Source organism: Solea solea, chromosome 8, assembly GCF_958295425.1.
Source record: "Solea solea chromosome 8, fSolSol10.1, whole genome shotgun sequence".
NCBI classification, from domain to species: domain Eukaryota; kingdom Metazoa; phylum Chordata; class Actinopteri; order Pleuronectiformes; family Soleidae; genus Solea; species Solea solea.
In genome coordinates this window covers 5,256,355-5,277,938 of record NC_081141.1, presented here as the reverse complement: position 1 = coordinate 5,277,938, position 21,584 = coordinate 5,256,355, and the positions used below count along the sequence as shown (strand labels likewise).

Genomic DNA, 21,584 nt, shown 5'->3' with positions numbered 1-21,584 from the left:
TCATTACTTTAATGGCAACACTGTCAACACTTTACATATAAATAATGTAATGCAAACGCTTTAATGGAAAATGACACTTCTCTATTTACAACTACTAAAGTCGGCAGCCAGGTGACATCAGACCTGCACCACCCAAGTTTTAGGTTTTAATGCAGGTCATCATTAACTGGCTGACCTGAAGGTTGAACCCTGACTGCTTGATGCAGGACACAGGTGAGGTCATCTGGTGTTTGAGACGGAGGCGCGAGGAGCCGATCAATGACAATTAAAAGAAATCATTCACAGTGGAGATCTGACATGAAACATTACCATTTCCTTTTTCAGCTGGTAAGTGGTCGCACCGTGTGTAAGATAACAAGACGAGACAAAGCTGGAGGGAAGTGGAGAGTAAAAAGCAAACAGACATTACAGTTGCATTGACGGCCTCAATGACTTCCCTCGCGCTGCCTCGGGCCCGGCCTGGGGTCTCTGAAGTGGCTCGTTAAGCAGAGGAACATAGACTTGATTACACTGGGCAAACACGCCGCTACCGCTCTGTGTTGGTTGGTTCCGTTGATCATTTTCCCCCCTCAACCTGACCCCCCTGCCCCCCCCCCCCCCCAGGCCCCTGCTGTGCAGCAGCGCAGTATGTGAGCCCTCTGTGCTCCGAGTGATAGAGTCAAGCTGTTCCTGCTGAGCGGAGGTCAGGGTCCTTCAGTCAGCACCTCGGCCCTGAATAGAGCACACAGGAATCCCCCTTCCCTCCCTAACCAGGGCTGAAACTCAGCTCTCTCTCCTCCAACCCCGGTCCAAATAAACCTGGTCTTCGCTGTCTTTTTCCTTTCTCCATCTCCTGGCACGCTGTCACTCCCCTCATCGAAATCATTAATCAGACAGGACAGATTAGACTTCAAATAAAAATAAACTACAACCACCAACCTACTCACTCTTAGCTCCCCCGACTTCTGTAGCCGACAGCCATATTGACAGTTCTCCTCCTCCTCCTCCTCCTCCTCCTCTACTTAATAGACGCAAGATGTCCAGTGGAGGCAGCTGGTTGAACGTATGAGCGTGTTGGGCAACAGTGAGTGTCTATTATTGCTTTATTGACATAAACAACTCACCTTATCTTCGATAGTGATGACTCTTAAGGCCTAACCTGTCAGCCATGTAAATACACAACAGATAACCCTTATCGGTTTGGCACCAATAAAGCCAGCGTGCTCTCCAGCTTCACCCAGAAAATACATCTTTATAAACGGGGATTAAAGGGATTATATGTGCAACCTGAATGTATTCAGGCTTATATTATATCCAGTGATTACTGGATACTATTATGTTGCTGTCTTTCCTGCCTTCAGAATAAATATGGAGAAATGGAGGGTGACAGTGCCACCTTTGGGCGAGGGTGAGTAGTACAGCTGTAATACAGCTCTCATTACTGATGTCAATAGATAGGGCTGTTCTGTGCCTGGGCTGTGGCATCCACACAGCTTCTGACAGCAAATGTTTGCAGTCCACCTATAGACCTTCATGATTTAGGACTGAGGAGGAGAAACAGTTTGGGGGTCTGCTGGACTCTCGGACACTAAACAAGCTAGGGTTTCCCTGGCCCGGGTCCTCACTGGCTGACAGACAGGCGGCCTGCCGACTGTTTGTGTGTGTCCATGGGAAATGGGGCGGTGTCGCTGCGGCGACGGCTCTGGGGCCATCCATCAGTGTCATGGGGGATAAGGAGGGGGTGGGGGTGTGTGGTATGTGTCACCTCCAAGACTAATGGACAGGAAGTACAGCCAGAGAAACAACAATATTTGCAGAATATATATTCAGAAAAACGTTAGGGATCGTTCTAGTTTTCTCGTATGGTTTCAACAAAACGTGGGCACAGGCCTTAATCCTGATTGATGAGCCTGTTTATTTAAAAGAAGCTCACTCTGCAGCTTTGGCTCTCACTAACCTGATCTGTAGTGGTGTGTGCTTTTTAAAAACATACACACAACATGTGTACGTGTGAATGTCCGATACACAGGCTGGGTTATCGCATGACCAACTACACCTAGGCAGGACTTCTATGACTGACCTCAGATGAGACTCCGGTGCACAGGAGGTACATCATAAATCTGATGAGGCCATGTCAGCGCAGGAGAGGGAGGAGGAGGAGAAAGCGCGAAACGCCCAGGCTAACTTCTTTCTACTGTCATTGAGGGAGCCTGTGTGCTCACTAGTGCTCAGAGACCGAGGAGCTTAACCTCAGCAACCGGTGACGGTGGCGTCCAAGCCAGAGCGCTTGGTGATGTGGACCTTGACCACCTCCTCTGCACATGTCGGGTGGATGCCTACTGTCTGCAACAGATGGGAATATGTTGCCCCACACCTGAGACACACAGACACACAGAGAGTTCATTCATGTTGCCGTGACTCCTGACTGACAACTGTATAACTTTTCTACTGCTCTTTAATAAGTCCTGCAGTTTGGTGCTTTCAATCATTTCTGTAAGAGCGCCTTTGTCCTCCACATGGTGTGTGAAATTACTGTGAAACAAAAGCCTTAATTTGCCAAGAACATCAGTAACTAATTAGCAATTAATTATATGAAGTTTCATTAAGACATCAAACAGTTGGTTTCTTGTTGGTAAGATGTGTTTTTTTGGTAAATAACTTAACCTTACTTGCATAAAACTGCCAATAGTGAGGTGCACTAAATCACAAAGTGGGATATTTTCGAATAAAATGTATAAAAGGAAGTACATTTAAAATCCCACATCTCCTAAATTATAGGTTAAAGAAATTAGAAGTGAAAATTACACATTGCTGCCCAGTGTTGAGTGTAAGAAAAGCTGGGAGGTTTTTTTGTTTTATTAATCCTTGCTCTAAAAGTTTTTTATTCATGTTTAATGTTTATTTTAATGTGTACTGACTAAAATATGTTCTTATCCATTTCCGAATTAAAACATATCAACTCAACACCATGACTATTTTCATAGTCATTCCACTGGACTAAGGTAAACGGAAAACATTTGCCTTTGCGTGTATTCTGGGGAATTCATTCCTTGTACTTACTGAAAGCCCATAGCAAATCCCTGTGTGACTTCTCCAGCATTTGGACCAGTCAAGTGCAGACCCAGGATCTTCTGACCTCCATCACGCTCACACACCACCTGAGGAGGTAAAAGTGCACATTTAAGACACGGTGGCAGGTGTTCATGGCAAAGACACAGAGGTCAGACACTGAGTTAGTCTCTGTTTAAATGACAGCAGTGTTTAAATTGATACACACACACACATATATATATATATATATATATATATACATAAATAAATATATATACACACACATATATATATACACATAAATATATATACACATAAATATATAAACACATATATATATACATAAATATATAAACACATATATATATACATATATACATACATATATACATATATACACACATACATATATACATATATACACACATATATATATATATATTTAGATGTTTTAAAATAACTATAAAAACTCAGTGAGTCAAACGTACCTTTATGTAACACTGGCTGCTATTTCGCTCAGAGACGGTGAATTCCAGAGGCTTGTAGAAAGCATGGTAGACCTACACAGACAAACACAGGACATATCACTAGAAGAGAAGATGCATGTTGCAGATTTCAATAGCTCCCTGTGGACCATTACTTAAACCAGAAGAGCTTCATTTCAGTGCAAAAAAACTTTCTAATTATCATCATTCAATTTTTGATCATTATCATGACAAACGTGTGATGTGAGTGAAAGTGGAAGAAACTAATTGTGTCAAACATTTCTGTGTTCATCAACTGCTTATTGTTTTCTGTCCATAAAGTTTAAAAACACATCTGAGGTAAAACAGTCATAGCCATGATGTGATATATCTTAATGTGTGTTTGCACAAGTCATAAACATTATGTTGAAATTGAAGTAAATTATTGATATATATATATATATATATATATACACAGGCTATTGTCACCAGCCATTTTTGAAAACAGTCGTGTTCTTAATGCATCAAGCATGCAAACGAATGCACCACAGTTTATCAATAGAATCAGAAAAGGTAGATTGAATGTGCCATCACTCGTACGGTATTGCCACTGTGCCAATTCTTGCACGCAGTTACAGTCTTTGCAAGAGTTACATCGAAATCTCCGCGTTTACGACGCTGAGAGATTTCAAAGTCTTGACTGAGACGTGTGTCTGGTGCATTTTATTCTATGGGGCTAACGTGCCGACACAAGTCGGCGGCCATGCAGCTGTCGGGGGCCTGGTGCTGCAGCTCCTCCTCAGATCTCGGCGCTCCTGTCATCACCCCATACACACCTCAATCAGGCCTTCTGCTCGCCTGTCAGTCACAGCTGCGAGCCCCACCTCACCGGCTAAACCGTTTATCTACGGCCTCGTGCAGGTGTTGGCGGGCATCGGGCTCACCGTGCACGTACACAAGCAGGTAAGACACAGTGCTGCTCTCTTTTGCATTGTGTGTGCGGGCGTGTGCACGCACACCTCAGTGTGTGTTTAGAGCTTATGGTACATTTATTTTTCATGCACGTTGACAGCAGGTGAAGCCACCAACATTGACTGTGCAACTTTGTACTTTTGTGCATGCGTGGCATGCAGCCAGTCATTTAATTTTAGGAATGTGCAGAAATATTATAAACACAATTCTTTCTACATGTCTCATTTGTTATTTTTAAAGTAGTTAAAGAAGTAAAATACTGGGATGAAATTCCTTCATTCAGTTTTTGGTCAAAACAAAACACTTTTGTGTTGTTCCACTGCCAAGTTAAAGATGTATGTCTAACTGTGGCCTCCTTTATTCCTGGCTTATAATTTAAGACATGAACAATATACTTTTTGCATTAGGTTTGATTTATATAAGCTCTATTACTCTGTGTCTATGTGCACCTAGGTCGTATGAAACCACATTTCCATTCTGATGTGTAAATGAGGATGCATATAAGGTACCTTTGGAGAGCTTTGAGCTAATCACCTTCCTTTTACATCATATTTGTTACCTCTATGCCGTCTTTCCCATGCCTCTTCTCCGCCTCCTCCTCTGACAAACCTACACAGCCGTATTCCAGCGGTGTGAATACTGTGGTCGGCACCTGTCACACGAACACAAAGAAAAATGAACCCAGAACAGTATACATTCAGTTGTAGAGATCCCAACCACAAAATACCAGAAATTATATTATTTACCTTTTAATAGAAGTAGCATAAAACAAGAAGCTTTCTTCAAGATAGAGGAAAACACTAGTGTGTACACATGTCTTACATTGTCATAGTTCATGATCTCAGTGCTCTGACCAGCCAGTCTGTGGGCGAGAAGCTTTCCCGCTTTTATAGCTGTCGGAGTCAACTCAGGACGACCCTGAAATGTTTTTTACATTAGTAAACAAATGAAACATATGGTTGACATTAATTTTTAGAAATATTTGACCTGCTTTTTTTCAAGGTGAACAGATGTAAATACAAACAATTAGTGAACCATGAATGAGTGACTGACAGTGGGGAGTGTTAAATATTTAAACCATCTAGCACACTGTGTTTTTCACTTTATTGATCTGGAAGTCTGCCAAAAGAAACAAACACATAGTCATGGACACATTGATAGACACACACACACACACAGAAAGGTGAGGTGTACAGGAAACAGTAGGGCTGCGGGGCAATTCTAAAGGCATGACATAAACTTGTTAAATTACCACTGCACATCCTGTTGTCCAAAACATCTCCTGCACTTCTGCATGCGTGTGAATGTGTGCACTAGCATTCCAGTAACTGTTTATATATCAGACAGCATGAGTCATTATAATGCAGTTCTTGGCAGCACTCTTTCCTGAGACGCAAAAAAAAACTTACAACAAAAAAACAAGAACAAAAAGGGCAACGGATGAATTGTGAGAAAGATAAACCATCTTGGTTTTTACAAAGGGGGGAAAAAAAAAAGAGCTACTGTGACGAGCTGACAGACAGATTGTGGTGAATCACGACTCATCAAAGCTAGCTGCCAATCAAAAAGATGCTCTGCAAGTGTGTGTGTGTGTGTGTCATAAGGCCTAGGAGGCAGACAGGAAGCACACAGCTGGCTGCGATGAAACAACACTGACATTACATTCAGCAGGTATAACTAGTATTAACATGGCCAGTATTTATGTGATGATGGGCTGGAAAAGCTACACTCCATAATTAGTCGTCAACCAAGTACTTTCTGTTGGAAGAGTATATTTTGTTCCTGATCAGAAATAAATGTAACTTTGAGGTAATGATAAAGTTTGATATTTCATCTTATGTTTGCACATCAGGCAGAGGTAGATAAATTCACCACCAAGTTTAGACATACTACAAATCCAAATCGCTGTCATTTAAAGTTTAGACTTTTATCTTGCAGTCAATCCATTTTAAGGTGTTTGTGTCTTTTCATTTCACAAAAAAAAATCAGAGGAATAATAAATTATGAAAAACATTGTCTTGCCCACAACTCTGCTGTTATTCATTCATTCATCTTCTACTGCTTTATCCGCTTACTATACAGTAAATTGCACATAAACGTTCCTATGTGATAAAATGATGATTTCTGGAGTAAAATAACATCAGTGCAACATCAACCAAACATAATCCTGTACTTTATTTACTTTAGTAAACCTGCATATTAAAATGCTTAGGCTGTAGGCATCTGTTGATGAATATAATATAAGAGTGAATGTGATATAAGTACATATTAATATACACAAGTTCACAAAGCACTTTCTTTGCATATACTCATATTTTTTAGTGTTCGTTCACAACCAATCAGTATTTTCTATGATGGTTGAAAATGTCTGTAAGTGTTTGTTTCCAAATCTTAGGAGGTCTGTTTCTGCTGTGAGAGTTGACAACACTTACCTCCCCAATGTCACCAAAGGCGTATATGTTTGGCATCGATGTGGATTCGTCAGCACCTAAAACTATTTTCCCTGTCTCCTTGTTGACTTGGACACCAAGCTTGTCAAGGCCCAGGGCTTTGGTTTCGGGGGCTCTACCTGAGGTCAAGAAGAGAAAAATGGACAATATTTCTTACCTACTGTACCTTTGTTCACAATTCAGAACAGAGGTGAGGAGATGATGTTAAGTATTACAGTAGTTGTGCCATTGTTCAGAATCAAAGTAGTTTAAACCTAGATGCAACAAATAGGGAGGTTATTTGTGGTGTCGACAGCCAAGAGAAAACTGAAAATGAAATTAAAGCTGTATATCAGTAGCTCTCTAAATGCTAAATGATGTCAGGATGCCAACATCAAATGTTTAAGAGCTCCCATTTAAAAGGATTTTTACTGCCGATGTCATTATAAGCATAACACCTTCTCTCTCAGGAAGCAGACATCAACGTGACAATGGCAAATTATTTATATAAATACTACAATATTCACAGTTGATATTTTGCCGGATGGTGCATGATGAAAAATCAAGGGATCACCAAATGATTACAATACATAATCTGGGAACCATGAATAGGGACACGGAATTTTACACCAACCTATCAAGCACAGGCCAATCTATTGTGAAGACTTTGAAATGACATTACATGTAGTTGAATTGAAACATGCAGGTGAAATGTCAGGAGATAAATAAGGATTCATCCTCTGGGGACTGTTTTGAATCATTGCAAAAAAAGTCACTGTTGACCACAGAGCACAGACATTCATATAGAGTTTCGCCGTCAACAACATCTGGTCAGCTGGAGATACGGAGAACTGATGAGCAGCTGGGCATTGGTAATCCCATCAATCCCATGGGACAAACTAAGGTGCGATTTCTGACACTTCCTGGGAGATGGTTGACTGACACTGTCGACACCGAGTCTCCATGGTGATGGAGCATGAACCACTCATTCCTCCGCCCTCCCCATAGCTCCTCATAACCTGCCTGGGTAGCATAATAAACACCCGGCACTGAGGTACCAATGTAGATGCTATCGGACAGCAAAAATAACAAACCCCCGAGACCCTTTTTCCTGACTGGAGCCAAAGAACAACGTGCTCCCCCTCTTCTCAGACCAGGGGGGCTACAGGGACCTGTCTACTGCTCCACAGCATGGGTGGCTGACTGAGATAGAGAGCACAGAGGAGGAAGTGAGGCAGTCATGAGCATTTCCCAAACGCAGGAGTTGTAAATATTTTCTTATATTCGATTGCTACACTGCTGGAATAGTCCATGTATAGATGTAGCCTCTAAAAAAGATATGTTTCACAATAAACCTGGAGATTATATTCCCATTTTAACACTCATGCTTTAATTCAGTTTAGGAATATTTCACATATTGAATAGTTGTGGTTAGAGAAAAATATATATGATCATTTATGTGTTACCCACCAATGTAATTAGAAGCATATTCTGTAACTAGTGTATAACAAGAACATCTTAAACTGATAATAAATGTAGAGATTTGGCTATATTTAATAGAGCTGAAACAATTCATCAATTATTAAATTAATCGACAACTATTTTGATAATCGATTCATCGGTTTGAGGCTTTTTTCATGATTAAAACAAGATTTCCGAATTGTTTAATTGTTTATTTACTTCATTTCGTTGCTCTGGATGACAAAGAAATCTTACAAACCATTTAAATGAGGTTTGTGGACAAAACAAGACGTTTGAGAACATCATCATTTCCAGGTTTGACGAACACCGATCAACATCTTTTAAGGTTCTCTGATATTTTTTGGACCAAACGATTTATCGAGAAAATAATCGACGGATTAATCAATTATGAAAAAAATCGTTAGTTGCAGCTCTACAGTGCAGTATATGTGTTTATATTATATAGCTTATAAATCTTGATAGAGAGTAGGGAATTTGTGTCCATAATGCTTGACACCCTGTCAAGGTGTTGCCTCCACGACAGCTGTTGCAGCTTAAGTATTACATACTTTCATATTTCTGCTGTAAAATATCAAGTTTCAGCATCGGGAACTCCAAAAGGTCTTAGTATACGCCATCAAAACTCTATCAGCAGAATCTGACGGGTGAGTATAAACTTTCTCTGAACACATGAAGCATTCCTGTCTGTAATTCCGATCAGTGCCGCTCTGTGGCAGTGACCATGGCTCCATTGTAAGGGGATGACGCAACAACAGTGAGTTGGCTCTGATAAGGAACATGGCAGGAGCTGGGACACACACCACACACACTGTGGTCAATTTGAACAAAGCCTGTTGTGACATTAAAAGGAAGCCCCTAGATGGCGAGACTAATTAGCCACAACAAACCACCACACAGCTGAAATGAGAGCTGGACGCTTATCTGATCAATCAAATGAACAAAGACAAAAGGCAGAGCAAAATATGTGGGGACTGTTATTCTAAGGAGCATAGATTTTTTACAGGATGCCATAGACTGATTACATGGGTTTATTATGCAAATTGATAGCGGGCTCACAGGAAACAAAGTTCTTAATGTCTGTGTGAACAACTAAAAATCCACCGTAAAGATTTCTGTACTTGTGTTTCTCTGTGGACAGGTGACATTATGCATCGAGAGCTAAGCAACAACTTAATATGACGGCAGTTTGGCTATTTCATACAATAATTTATATAGTAAACTTGAACCAGAGTTGAAATGAAAATTTCAGAGGCATAAGAACAACTTAGAAGTGCCTAGTTGTTGATTTTAAGACTCAAAATGATCACCACAGACCTTAACAAAGTTGAAAATGTATGTAGATATAATTTGAAAAAGAAGGGTGACGGAGCTTTTAAATAAGACACATGTTCCGTTTCTATGTCAATCACAATTGTTTAATCATTCACTAAATAACCAAAATTAATAGTAAAAATTAAACAGCTCCACTTTTTATTTATATATATATTGAATGATTCACAGTACTACAGTAAGACTCTTAACCATATTTGGTTTCAAACTTTAACAAATGCTGTTTTCTCAACTGCCCTTTGCAAATTTTGCTAACCCAAAGGGAAATGTAAAAAAAAAAAAAAGGAGACAGAGGAGCTGTCTGAACTAAACTGAGAGAGTCTAACCAGGGAATGTTTTTAAATGAGGTCCTTACATACAGCAGAGCAAAGCGAGGAGGAAGACTAATGTGTCCACTATCCGCATGCAGACAGGAAGTGTGGAAATGTTCTGTTTCCTGGTGTGTTTCTGTGGGCACACCTGGACAGGGGAGCGGCCATGAGGCCAGGAAAGAGCAGGGGAAAGGTGGCGGCGGGCAGGGCTGGTGAGAAGGATGTAGCGGACAGTGGTGATACTGTCCCCCGGTCCCCTCTGGCCTTTAATAACTCCACAGAGGCCTGGGACACTGCCTGGCCCCTAGTGTAAGGTCACATAAAGGGAAGTGGCCTTGCACTCATAACTCCTGCTGGCACACATCAAAGAGCAGAGGCCACCATGTTACTGGTTCTCACTGGACTATATGGGAACAAAAGTTGCTATGGATATACAGTGAATATAGGAACCTTACAAAGGTTTGGGCAGTAGCACTGAGGTGTTAAATGACTGGCAGTCTTATGCACAGTGAATTAGATCCAAACTATATATGTTTGGTTTAATAATATCAAGTGCTTGGCCGAGTTTCTGTGACAGTGAACTCTCACTCTAACGAGGATCGGAAACATAAGGGAGGCAAAATCTCCCACATGTCATGACAAAAACCTACTGATACAGGCACTCTATGCTGATTTCATTCTCAACAACAGTCTTCTGCTGAGATGATGTGGGAAAGAAAGAACGTCATTTCAGCTGCAGGGGTCACGCACATCCTTGTCACTGTCACACGCACACGCACACACACACACACACACACACACACACACACACACACACACACACACACACACACACACACACACACACACACACACACAGTCTCATAAAGTAAAAACCTGGAAGTCAGAGTTTCGGAAACACGGCGTTGTCTTTGAAAACACAAATAAAGTGACGGGTGTGACTCTGACGGATGTTCCCTCCATTGTTACTCATGCTGCTGGTGGAAAAGAAGAAGTGAAATGGGGGGAATGGCGAACGTATAGATGAGAAAGAGGAGGCAGGGAGCTGGTAGCAGTGGCAGGCAGAGGGCTGTGGGCAGGGATGGCAGAGACAGATGCAGAGTTGGTTTCCGCACGGCTGGCATAGGCAGGAAAGCACAGAGAAGTAGAACAAAGAGGGGAATACAGTGACCCTGTGCCTGGGTGTATCCTGCCCTGTTCTGCCCTTCTCCTACCAGAGAACCAGCAGTGGGTGATTAACACTTCCCCTGGCCATTCCCATCACTCAGGCTTTATTACTTTGTTTTCAGCCTTGATTCTCCTGTATTTGCTGACACTGCATTCTATTTAGGATGACAATGAAATTAATGGTGGCAGGGAGAACACAATCATAGCACCGTTTTATTTCAGGGACCTTTTATTACTAGAGGGAAAAATGCAGGTGCTGATTTACATGTAATCCCGACAAAGGTTTTAAAAATAGGAGATAAATAGGGAAGTCGTTGTGGCCAAGTTGTATAATAATTTAAAGGAATCAACCTAAATAACTTAAAAGGTCAACTGTGTTACATTTTGGAGGGTTTATTGGCAAACATTTAATATGCTTTCTTCAAGTATGCTTGTATATCATTTTATAATTTTAAAATATAATTTGTTTACATGGCTACAGAATAAGCCATTTATAAGTATGTCATATTTCTACAGCGACCTGAACAGACATATCAGTCGGATAGCAGATTGTTGTTATGTAAACAAACAGGGACATCATCCTTACTTTAATCTAAACCTTACCACCCAATTAATTAAATCAAAGGAACAAGATTTAAGTCTCTAGTCAGATAAAACAAGTCCAAGTGACTTTGTAAAGGAAAAAACATGTACAAGTAGAAGTAGAAATCAAGTTTATATCCAAAATCACAAAGAAAAGTTTGGATTTCCTCAAGTTAAAAGTTGCTGTGAGGTTTTGCAAGACATTAAACTGTCAAGTTAGAACATGACACATTAAAGTTTTGCCTTGCATAGTCCGTCTTGTATCAGGTCCAGACTAATACCAATCAAATGTCCTCAGTTTTGCGTCACTAGCCTCAATTGCACACAATTCTCAAGCATACAAGCTTGGAACTTCCACTATTTTCTGTAACCACCACATATAAGCTACTGCCACTTCAGGGTGTTAATGCTCCATTTTACCTCCATGTATACAAGCTTGTTTCTAATTTACATCAAAAGACACACACTGACTCACCAACTGCCCATAACACGGTGTCGTAGGTGTCCTTGTGCTCGCTGCCTGTCTGGGTATCAATCCAGGTAACCTGCAAGGCTCCCGAGGACAGTTTGTCCACTCTCTTTGGGAAACATTTCCATGCAATCTTGGTACCATATGTCTCCATGTAGTCTGTCACAAGACCTGCCATTTGCTGCATAAGAAAAAAACATATACATATACCTTCAAAAACATGACAAAAAACACAATCGTAACAGTTAGACAATCCAGACGGGGGAGCAATACCTGATCAAACCCCCGGAGGGCGATACTGCGAGCCATCACTGTGGTGTCTAAGCCGATACCTGTGAGGAACCCTGCACACTCCAGTGCCACATCTGGTGCAACAACAGGTTAAAGATTAAAGTGCATAGTTTGCATGTACGGTACACACCTGGTGTGTGGTCATAACACAAGTGATATTCTTAACATCGGATAAATTCTTACAAATCAATAAATAGCTAAAAAATAAAAGTCACAGAGCTAATTAACAAAATACATTAACTGTATCTGGAGAAATTTCACAGTGTAACTTAATCTTGGTTCACTAAATAACCAGTACATACAGTATTGCATCTTCTACTGTAAAAAGTCAAAGCAGTTATTCTGAATGTTGAACATTCAGATATACAGTAACATCTGAGTTTTAAACAAGTACTTAGTGCTATTAAGTAATATATTGCTGAATAACTAAATAATCTGATATCAAAGGTTTGTCCAATTGAGTCAATAATTCAACATTTTCTCAACTAATCACCAGGAGACTTGTGCAGTGTTTCCATTCACAAGCTCTCTATAGACAAAGGATACAGCTGGCTCCAACCACAAGTCTGTGGAAAACAAATAAAAGACAAGCTCTCAGTTGAACCAGTACTACAGTAAAAAAAATACATGTCATCATTTTGTGCAGCACACACTGGCCAAATAAAACAAAAGCAAGCCCATAGTTGAAAAAGTTTACTTTAAATACGAGAATTAGAGAGGTGATGAATTATAAAACTTAATAACCTGAGAGGGGGAAGTGAAGAGGTGTGAAGAAAATGTACCAAAAGGGCCAAAGTAAAGGTTGTGTGTGTGTGTGTGGGCATGTGTGGTCCAGGTGAATCCCAAATCTAATCCAGCACTGACATCTGAGTGTGGAGGAAGGCTAATTGCTAGCATTTAGGCTAATCCCTGCGGATGGGGTGTGCCATGTTCAGGGCTCAAGTCCACACATCAGTCCGTTGAGTGAAGCTCATCGCCCGCATGGATGAGGCCCCCCGTCTGCCTTGTTTTTACCACTTCAGCTCAGTATTCCCTTCTCTTTGGGTTCGCTCCACCTGACAGCTCTGGGTGCCTGCAGCACTTCCTGCGGTTGTCCGTGCTAACACCAACCACTAAAAGCCCCAGTGCCCATTTTCCCCACGTCTGTGTAACGCACAGCTGCTCTTAGCACGTATTGTCAAGTGGCTTAAAGAAGATTAGGCAAAGAGCTTTAGCTTGATTCTGCACTTTCATCACTAAGAAACTGTGTCCTTTCCCCTAACACTGCTTCTTACTCACTGAGTCTGATTGTGTCATCCACTGGTCTGAAGTCTACTCTGGTACACTACATGTGTCAAATAAATGGCAATGCCGATACATCTATATAACCATTTCTGACCCTTTTCTATCATGGTATGAAAGCACATTTGGGAAACATGTTGTGAAGAAATGTGGGGGCATTTCTGCCTCCTCAAAATACAGTTTGGGGGCATTTTGAATCATTTCCAAGGCCTTTTTTTTTGTTTGTTTTTCTTTCAAATGATTTGAAAGATTTTTGTACACTGCCAATGTTCTCCAAATCAGATCCAAACCTTTTTAAAAACCATTTAGAAAAAAAATGCCTTCCATAACACTTGACTCTGGCTTTGCAAAAGTTAACTGTTATTTGTTTTATGAATTTCATGGGCAAATTCATATATCTCAGGGGGACATAATACCCATAAAATGTCAACTATGATACAAAGGTATTTAATAAAATGATGTATATCCTGTTTGAGTGCTTCCTACTAAAAGAGTGGAACTTTTGCAACATGTGATCTGTTAATTTGTCTGCTATTTTAATGTAATGTACTTTGTTTCTATAGCCCTTTACAACAACCCACAGTTGACCAAAGTGCTTTACAAAATAGAAACATTACAGACCCACAACATTAAAAGCAGACAGTAAAAACAAATTCATGAAACATAAATCAAAGCATAAAATACCAAATAAAAAGTGAGCTAAAAGAATAAAAACTACAAAAATAACTGTCACCACACTACTGGGTATTAAAATCTATTCTATGAAAATATGTTTTAAGTTTGGATTAAATCAGAAGAATGCATTTGAGTTTGGTTCCTGTCAATACCTGCCATATAAATTACATATGACTATTTAAATGACAAGATTTTAAGATCACACTAAGCTTTATTGTCATCATGCTGCAGTGCAGAAACAATGGAAACCCACTGATACCCCTGACTTCTGAAAGAGAAAGAATCTTCATCTTATGAGCCACATAAATACTGCACATGGACATATCAATGCTGATGTTGGCCTCAGGGAAAACATAATCTCTGACATTGCTCTGCAGTGTGATTTTAAAGTGCAGTGAAAAGCAGTTCAGAAAATACTAATGAGTCCAGCGGCACAAAAATGTAGTAACATGAATCTGTTTCCTGTTCCCTACTTAGATCACTATCTGTGTCTGAGACAAGCTGCTACACTAGATTAAAGGAAATGTCACAGACAGACATCAAACAGTCTAAACGGTAAATGCGTTTAATAAAAAGTATCCCATGTGGTCTCATATTACACTGGAATAAAATCAGGGGGTGATAAACACCAGAAAACTGTTGAGGCTCAGCTCTTTCAGTAGAGAGGTAACGTGGTTTCAGAGCTAAGGCGTCAACTAAACCCACAGGTCCTGTCAAAGATTTTCTGATTGTTCCTCAGAAGCTTCAAAAATAAATAAACAAAAAGACTGGATTTACAGTAGACACTGTCCTGTGTAAATGATAAGAATATTTTGTCTATTAGTGGTTGGTTGAAGCATGAGGACATACAATATGCTTCAAATATCTGTGCTGAAACACTGAGACTATGGTAAATTCGGTAATTTACTGTACCTTTGTAATTTAAGGAGATAGGTAAGAAGTATTTGTCATGGATGCTAATCATTGATACAATGCAAAAACATATGAAATTATTTATCTGAAGCAGATGACACTTAACTTTAATAAGCTTTTAAAATTGTTAGATTTGTTGTTTTAAAAATTCTACGAGATATATAATTATTTCTCAATCTATTTCTTAGAAAAAAACCATAAAATGTGTACCAAGCATTCAAATAAAAATAAATAATAGTAATGACATATATCTATCTCTATATATATATATATATATATATATATATATATATATATATTGTCATCGGTAACATCTGAGTTTGTCCCACTATGTCATGTTCGAGATGGCTGCTGTAAAAAAGTCCCATTACCCCAGGATAATACAGGACCTGTTAAAGCATTACAAACACATTTAAGTCACTTTGCGTCAGCGAGGCCAAAAACAAAAATAATGGTGGGCTAGGACTTTTACACAGTGCAGTAAATGATGATATTTTCCTATTTTTATTTATTAGTGTAGTCAATACATATTATCAGATTATGTTGCAATATAGAATCCATATACGTTAAAACTGCTCCATATTATTCAAGTACACCTTAAGCTTAAACTTCGACCAATATCAGAGTCCTGTTGGCACGTGCTGAGCACATTCTCCCAGTAACACGATGGAGGTCGTCAGCTCTGGGCTTAGTCCCTGAGGCCAAATCTGTCATTTAGCTCTGTGTGAACTCCAAGGCCCATTAGACACACATCATTCGCTGGGAACCTCCATGTCTTTTGGTCTTCTCCTGCAAAGCTGACAGCTCTGCAGGAGCAAAGCCTGGTGCCCCTATTAATGAAGCTAACGCTAACCCACAGCTAACTGCTCACAGCCTGCAGGGAGGCAGATGACTTCTCTAACCACTGCACTCTTACATGAAAGGGTTTCCTGAACACAAGTGCTTTCCCTGAGTGGATAATTCTGCTTCCTATACAAAGGTGTTTTGCTGAATGGTACCGTGGTCACTGTAAGGACGGTTTGTGAACTGTAACTGATTCTGTGTTGCCACCAAGTGGTTAAACAGCAGAGCACATACAACATAGAAGAAATATAATAGCGAAACCAGTGATGCTGAACAAGACAGCATCACAGGTGAAGTGCTGCATGTTGACTACACAAAATACATAAGCAGAACTTGTCAGCCAAAATAATTAAAATCTATTTGAAAAACAATCAGAATTAAAAACAATTAAAATCTCCGCTCCCAAGGTATACAGCCAAGACACACACAAAGCTTAAATATCCAAATTATTTCCGCTTATCTGTTTCCACCACACAAACCGCTGCAACCCAGGTACACCACAAACTCTTGTCACCGTGCGCATGTTGTGCCAAGAGGAAACGTCAGGGAAAGACCAATTAACCAGGTGATGACAGGAGCTAAATGGTTGGATTAAAGGGCTTGTTCTGTAAAGGTCAGGATGCACGCCGCTAATCTGAATCACGAGGCGAAGACAGGCTGACAGGAAAGGAGAAAAACAAACTGCATGTCACCGATGAGTGATTACAGTGCGTGACAGTAGGACATGTTGTGTCAGCAAGCATGGTAGAACCTGGTACAGCAAGACATTAATACTGCAAAGGTCGGAGGCTCCGTTTCTCTTGTACCTCTTTGTTAAGAGAATCTCGGGGATATCAGTATTTTAGATTTAGATAAGTGTCTTTATATCAAGATCTAATACGTAGTATTGCAGTTAAAAAATTAAAAATAATAATCCTCACGTTTTTCCAGGCGATTTTGTCAGCCAGAATATGTCATCACTGGTGATACCATGCTCCATCGCTCCAGGGATCTGCAATAAAAGTCAAAGTAGCGAACATAACCATCAACCTATCAATGAGCTATCACCATATCTATCAATAACAGTCTGCTCTCTAAAACCTACCATTTTTGGTGTGTTGAGACTTGTGTAATCTGTATGTGCCATAGTGGAATGTTTCCAAAACGCACTTCAGCTGTTTTGTCTGCTGCTGTGAGGTCTTTTACTCTCTCACACGCGTTCATGTCTACAATGAATCCAACCAACCCAACAGCACAGACAGAGACAAACAATAATTTTGATGCTTACATTCGTGGGGTACTTAGGCCGTCCACCTGTAGCGATGACGATGTTCTTGGCAGTGACGACCATCTGTATGACAGAGGGGAAATGAGTGGAAAAAACTCTTTGTTCATATCCTTTTAAAAACAAGGAAATGTTCAATGAAAGCAAATGGTCTCCACAGTATTGTGTATTCAGGTGTTGATGGAAACACTCTGTGAAATCACTGAAACAGCACTTGGCTGATACATTGTTATCTATATACAGTGAGTTAGGATCCCAAAGTTGATTGAACTTAGATTGTGTGTCTTAATTTAAAGCAAACAGAAACTTAAACTGCTACGTTCAAAATGCAAGTTTGAATGTTCACTTCACAAAAAGTAAAGCTTTCAATTAAAGGGTTATAGGGAAAGCTAAATATAGACATATGATAAGTAATTTAAAACAATAAAATATTAATAATACCTTTAATTATGGAGCAGCATTCAAAATTATGTTAAAGTACTTTACAGTTAAAAAAACAAACAATAAATGCATGTCAAACTAACAGTAGTAAATATCAAAACATGAAAATAAATAAATAAATTAGTGTCAAGCCCACTAAATATAATTATAATAGTCAGTAAAGTAAATGTGAATTAGCAGCTGACCTCTTTTCCTGCTTTGGTTAATCCTTTAACAGTGTGTTCGTCCACCAGACTTCCTTTCACGTTAAGATACTTTACTTTCCTGCCAAACAGAAAATGAAGACATTACTGCCACTGGTGCATGAACCAGCAGGAGAACAGACCACTGATTGTTGCAGATTTACTCATAACCCTGTCATCATTTCTCAATAACATACTCTACTCTTTACTTTTAAACATTACGTTTTAAACACATTAGATACAGACATTTTGTATGTGTTTCTAATTCCATCCTTGGTTCTGATAGAAAAACAAACATTTTACTGTCATTTTGTCTATGATGTGGTGATGATAAGAGGAAGGAGCTTACGGAATGTACACTTAATTACAATGTTTTACAAAAAAAACCCTGTAAATTCAAAACAATTAGCTGTAATTAATATTAAACCAATTCATTTTATTTAAACTTCTGACTTATAATATTTCATATAATAATAATTCAATTTAAATAAATGAGTAATTTCTTAAATCAAATTAATGTGGTATCTTACACCAGGAGAGTAAGGATCCCTACAGTGGTATAATTACATATACATACATAATATACTTGCGATAGATAAACAAGGACTATTGGTTACTAATCTGGTCAGAAAACACAGCCTAGAGCTAATTGTTAATTAAAAGAAAACAACATCATATTAAAAGAATTATTAACATATTGGATTTCGGCAAAAACCTCATTGGACAGAAAATATATAATACTAGGAGCTTTCACAGAGAGGTGAACACCTGTTTGCCCTCTGGGCAGTCACTCAATCAACATGTAGTCACTGAGTAGGAGTCCCTTCAGCTGTGGACGCATAATACATCATATCTGCTTAACAGCCGAGAAAAAAACTGAATCTCTCTAATGAAACTCTGTAAGACCAGCCAAACCTACCTACATATTAAATTGTATTAACTTACTGATCTCTTATTACCACCTTTAAATCAATTAATTACTTCATTAAGACTTGATCCCAGAAAGAAACAAGTGTGAATGAAGCGAGCTGATGTGAAGTCACTTACTTGTCCTGGAGCTGAACTCTGTGACCCCAGTTCAGTGACCTGACATGGTTCTGAACAGCATCTGCCATGGTGGCCCTGATGAACACAGCACAGGTATTAATGTAAACACATCAGACCCCTGCAGTCCTGATTGACAGTGCAAAGACGAGGCTTTTCAAAATATGTGTGTTAAGTACACTTCAAAAGAATATTAAAAAGGAAAATAAACCCAAATAAAGCCAAGACAGCTCCTTCTATTAAAAAGGCAAAAACTGACCCACTAAACCACAAACACTTCTCATATCATCTCCTTTTATTTAAGTTTCTTTCAAAAGTCATTTTAATAATAATAGAGACAGCCAAGTGTATAAATGTAATAAGCAAGGACGTCTGAATGGCCAGACAAAGATATAACTCAAATCCAGCAGGATCACTTATTCACACTCTCATTTCGAGTTCATTTCATAACCTTGATGCTGTCATGCTGCAAGTATAGCACTAGATGGTGCTGTTCAGCTACTAATTCTCAGCATGATGACACATGACAAACCATGTTGTGCTTGGATTCCACTCACCAGTCATGGCAGACTGGCCCTGGGATCTGCCAGCCAAACTTCTTAGCATCTTTGACTGCAGTGCCAAGCAGAGCAGCCTGGTGCATGAGCTTCTTAGGAATGCAGCCAACATTAACACACGTACCGCCAAGCCCCCACTTGGTACCTGTGTGGAAAAGCATTTCCAGAGGACTTAACAATGACAGGATCAAATCTTCAAACAACAATTGGTATCACAACCTCTATTTTACCTTTGACAGATGGCTCCACATAATCTAAAACGGCAACCTTCTGTCCCAACTGTGCTGCTGTAGACAGTGGATGTGTCATGGTAATGTTCGATTGAGATGTATATGAACACACTGAAAAGGATTTAATTGTGTAAAAACATTAAGAGCTCACCTTCTTTGGAGCAGGCAAGCCCTCCTGAACCGCCACCAATAACCACCAGGTCATAGTCATACTTCCCTGCACAAGAATACTTGCATGATTATTAACAAAATCAAAAGTGTGTACATGACTCCACTTTCACATAGGATTTATATGTATATGTTTTTTAATTCAAAACACCTGGAGGAACACTATTATTCCCACTGTACTATTCCATAAATGGTGTGGTGATCATTATATACACAATGCATACAATCCTGCTGATGCACGTCAGGAGCAACTGTAATTTATTTTGCAAAGTCTTTTTTTAGTGACATAACATAGCTGCATTTACCGGTCTTTTCCTTAATATTAACATGCATGTACGTTAACCTTTTTCTCAGCTATGTCCTTATTTAACCTCTTCTTGGTGTTATAGCAGTTTGCAACCACAATAAGGCACACTGGTTCTATTTTGTCTCTCATTTAGTTTGTTCTTCTTCTTTGGTGTTTAATGGCACTTGACATCTGTGTTGCATTAACCTTCATTTAAACACATTACCTTTATTTTTCCTTAAGCCTAAACTTCATGTAGCTGTAACCCTTTGTTTACCTTAACCTTTTTTTCCCAGCCATGTCCTACTTCTTCTTCTTTGGTATGTTAAGGCGGTGTCCACTATTACACCACTGTCCATTCTCTATCACCTTCTGTCATCTTTAGTCGCTAAGTCAAGGTGAATTTTCGTCTTCGGGGTGTTTAACGGCAGCTTATTAGCAATACTAGCTCCTTCTTCGTAAAACTAATCAGCTGAGAAAGACGTTGACAAGTGTCATGTCTTTTAAAGGTGAAAGATATCAGGTTTTTCACAGCATAATTGTCACGTAAGAGCATGGTGACTCAACACTAACGATGGCTGCGTTCGGTTCATGAAGGTCAGGGCGGTGTGACAGTGAGACAACATGGACCCTGAAACTGTGAAAGCTGAAATGGAACGCAGCCGTTATTATTTAACGTAATTAACACCTGTGATATGTGATACAGACGGAAATTACATGAACGAATCACATTTGTACTTCCAAAAATACCTTCAACTATAACCAAAGTCTGTCATTTTCTTACTTTAAATAAAACATGATAGTTTTACCTGACAGGTTTCTTGTTAAAACAAACAAACTATGAATCCTTTTCCACCGGTGTCTGCCTCTACACAAGGCAGCCATGTTGTTGTTATGAAAGGACCCTGACCGGGTCTGTAGTGGCCAAAGAATTGCCTGAAAAGAAATGAAATCCTTGAATTTCGACTTCAAACTATATCAACGTTCACACCTTTAATGTAAATGATATATGGACATTGTCATGTATAATTTAAACTATTAATTATAAAACAAATTGTCACTTGTAACACGTTTAATTGTGTTTACAATGTAGAAAAACTGCCTGTGAAATTATAAACATTACTTAAAGAGGTTCTTTTGGCAGAGTTCATTAATTAAATCCACTTTTCACCATA

The 21,584-nt window shown here is 39.4% G+C and overlaps 1 protein-coding gene across 1 annotated transcript; it reads right to left on the bottom strand.

Annotated features, from left to right (window-relative positions):
• Positions 1-604: 604 nt before the first annotated feature.
• On the bottom strand, positions 605-21,324 carry txnrd2.2 (thioredoxin reductase 2, tandem duplicate 2). The gene is made up of 17 exons (XM_058636736.1): positions 21,219-21,324; positions 20,107-20,172; positions 19,956-20,012; positions 19,726-19,870; positions 19,172-19,246; positions 18,128-18,206; positions 17,505-17,567; positions 17,158-17,228; positions 13,073-13,092; positions 12,509-12,600; positions 12,242-12,416; positions 6,899-7,035; positions 5,289-5,384; positions 5,026-5,118; positions 3,519-3,590; positions 3,040-3,137; positions 605-2,353 (listed from the first exon to the last, which is right to left on the bottom strand). The coding sequence occupies exons 1-17, from the start codon at positions 21,292-21,294 to the stop codon at positions 2,230-2,232; spliced, it is 1,539 nt and encodes a 512-aa protein (XP_058492719.1). The 5' UTR covers positions 21,295-21,324; the 3' UTR covers positions 605-2,229.
• Between the last annotated feature and the right edge of the window lie 260 nt (positions 21,325-21,584).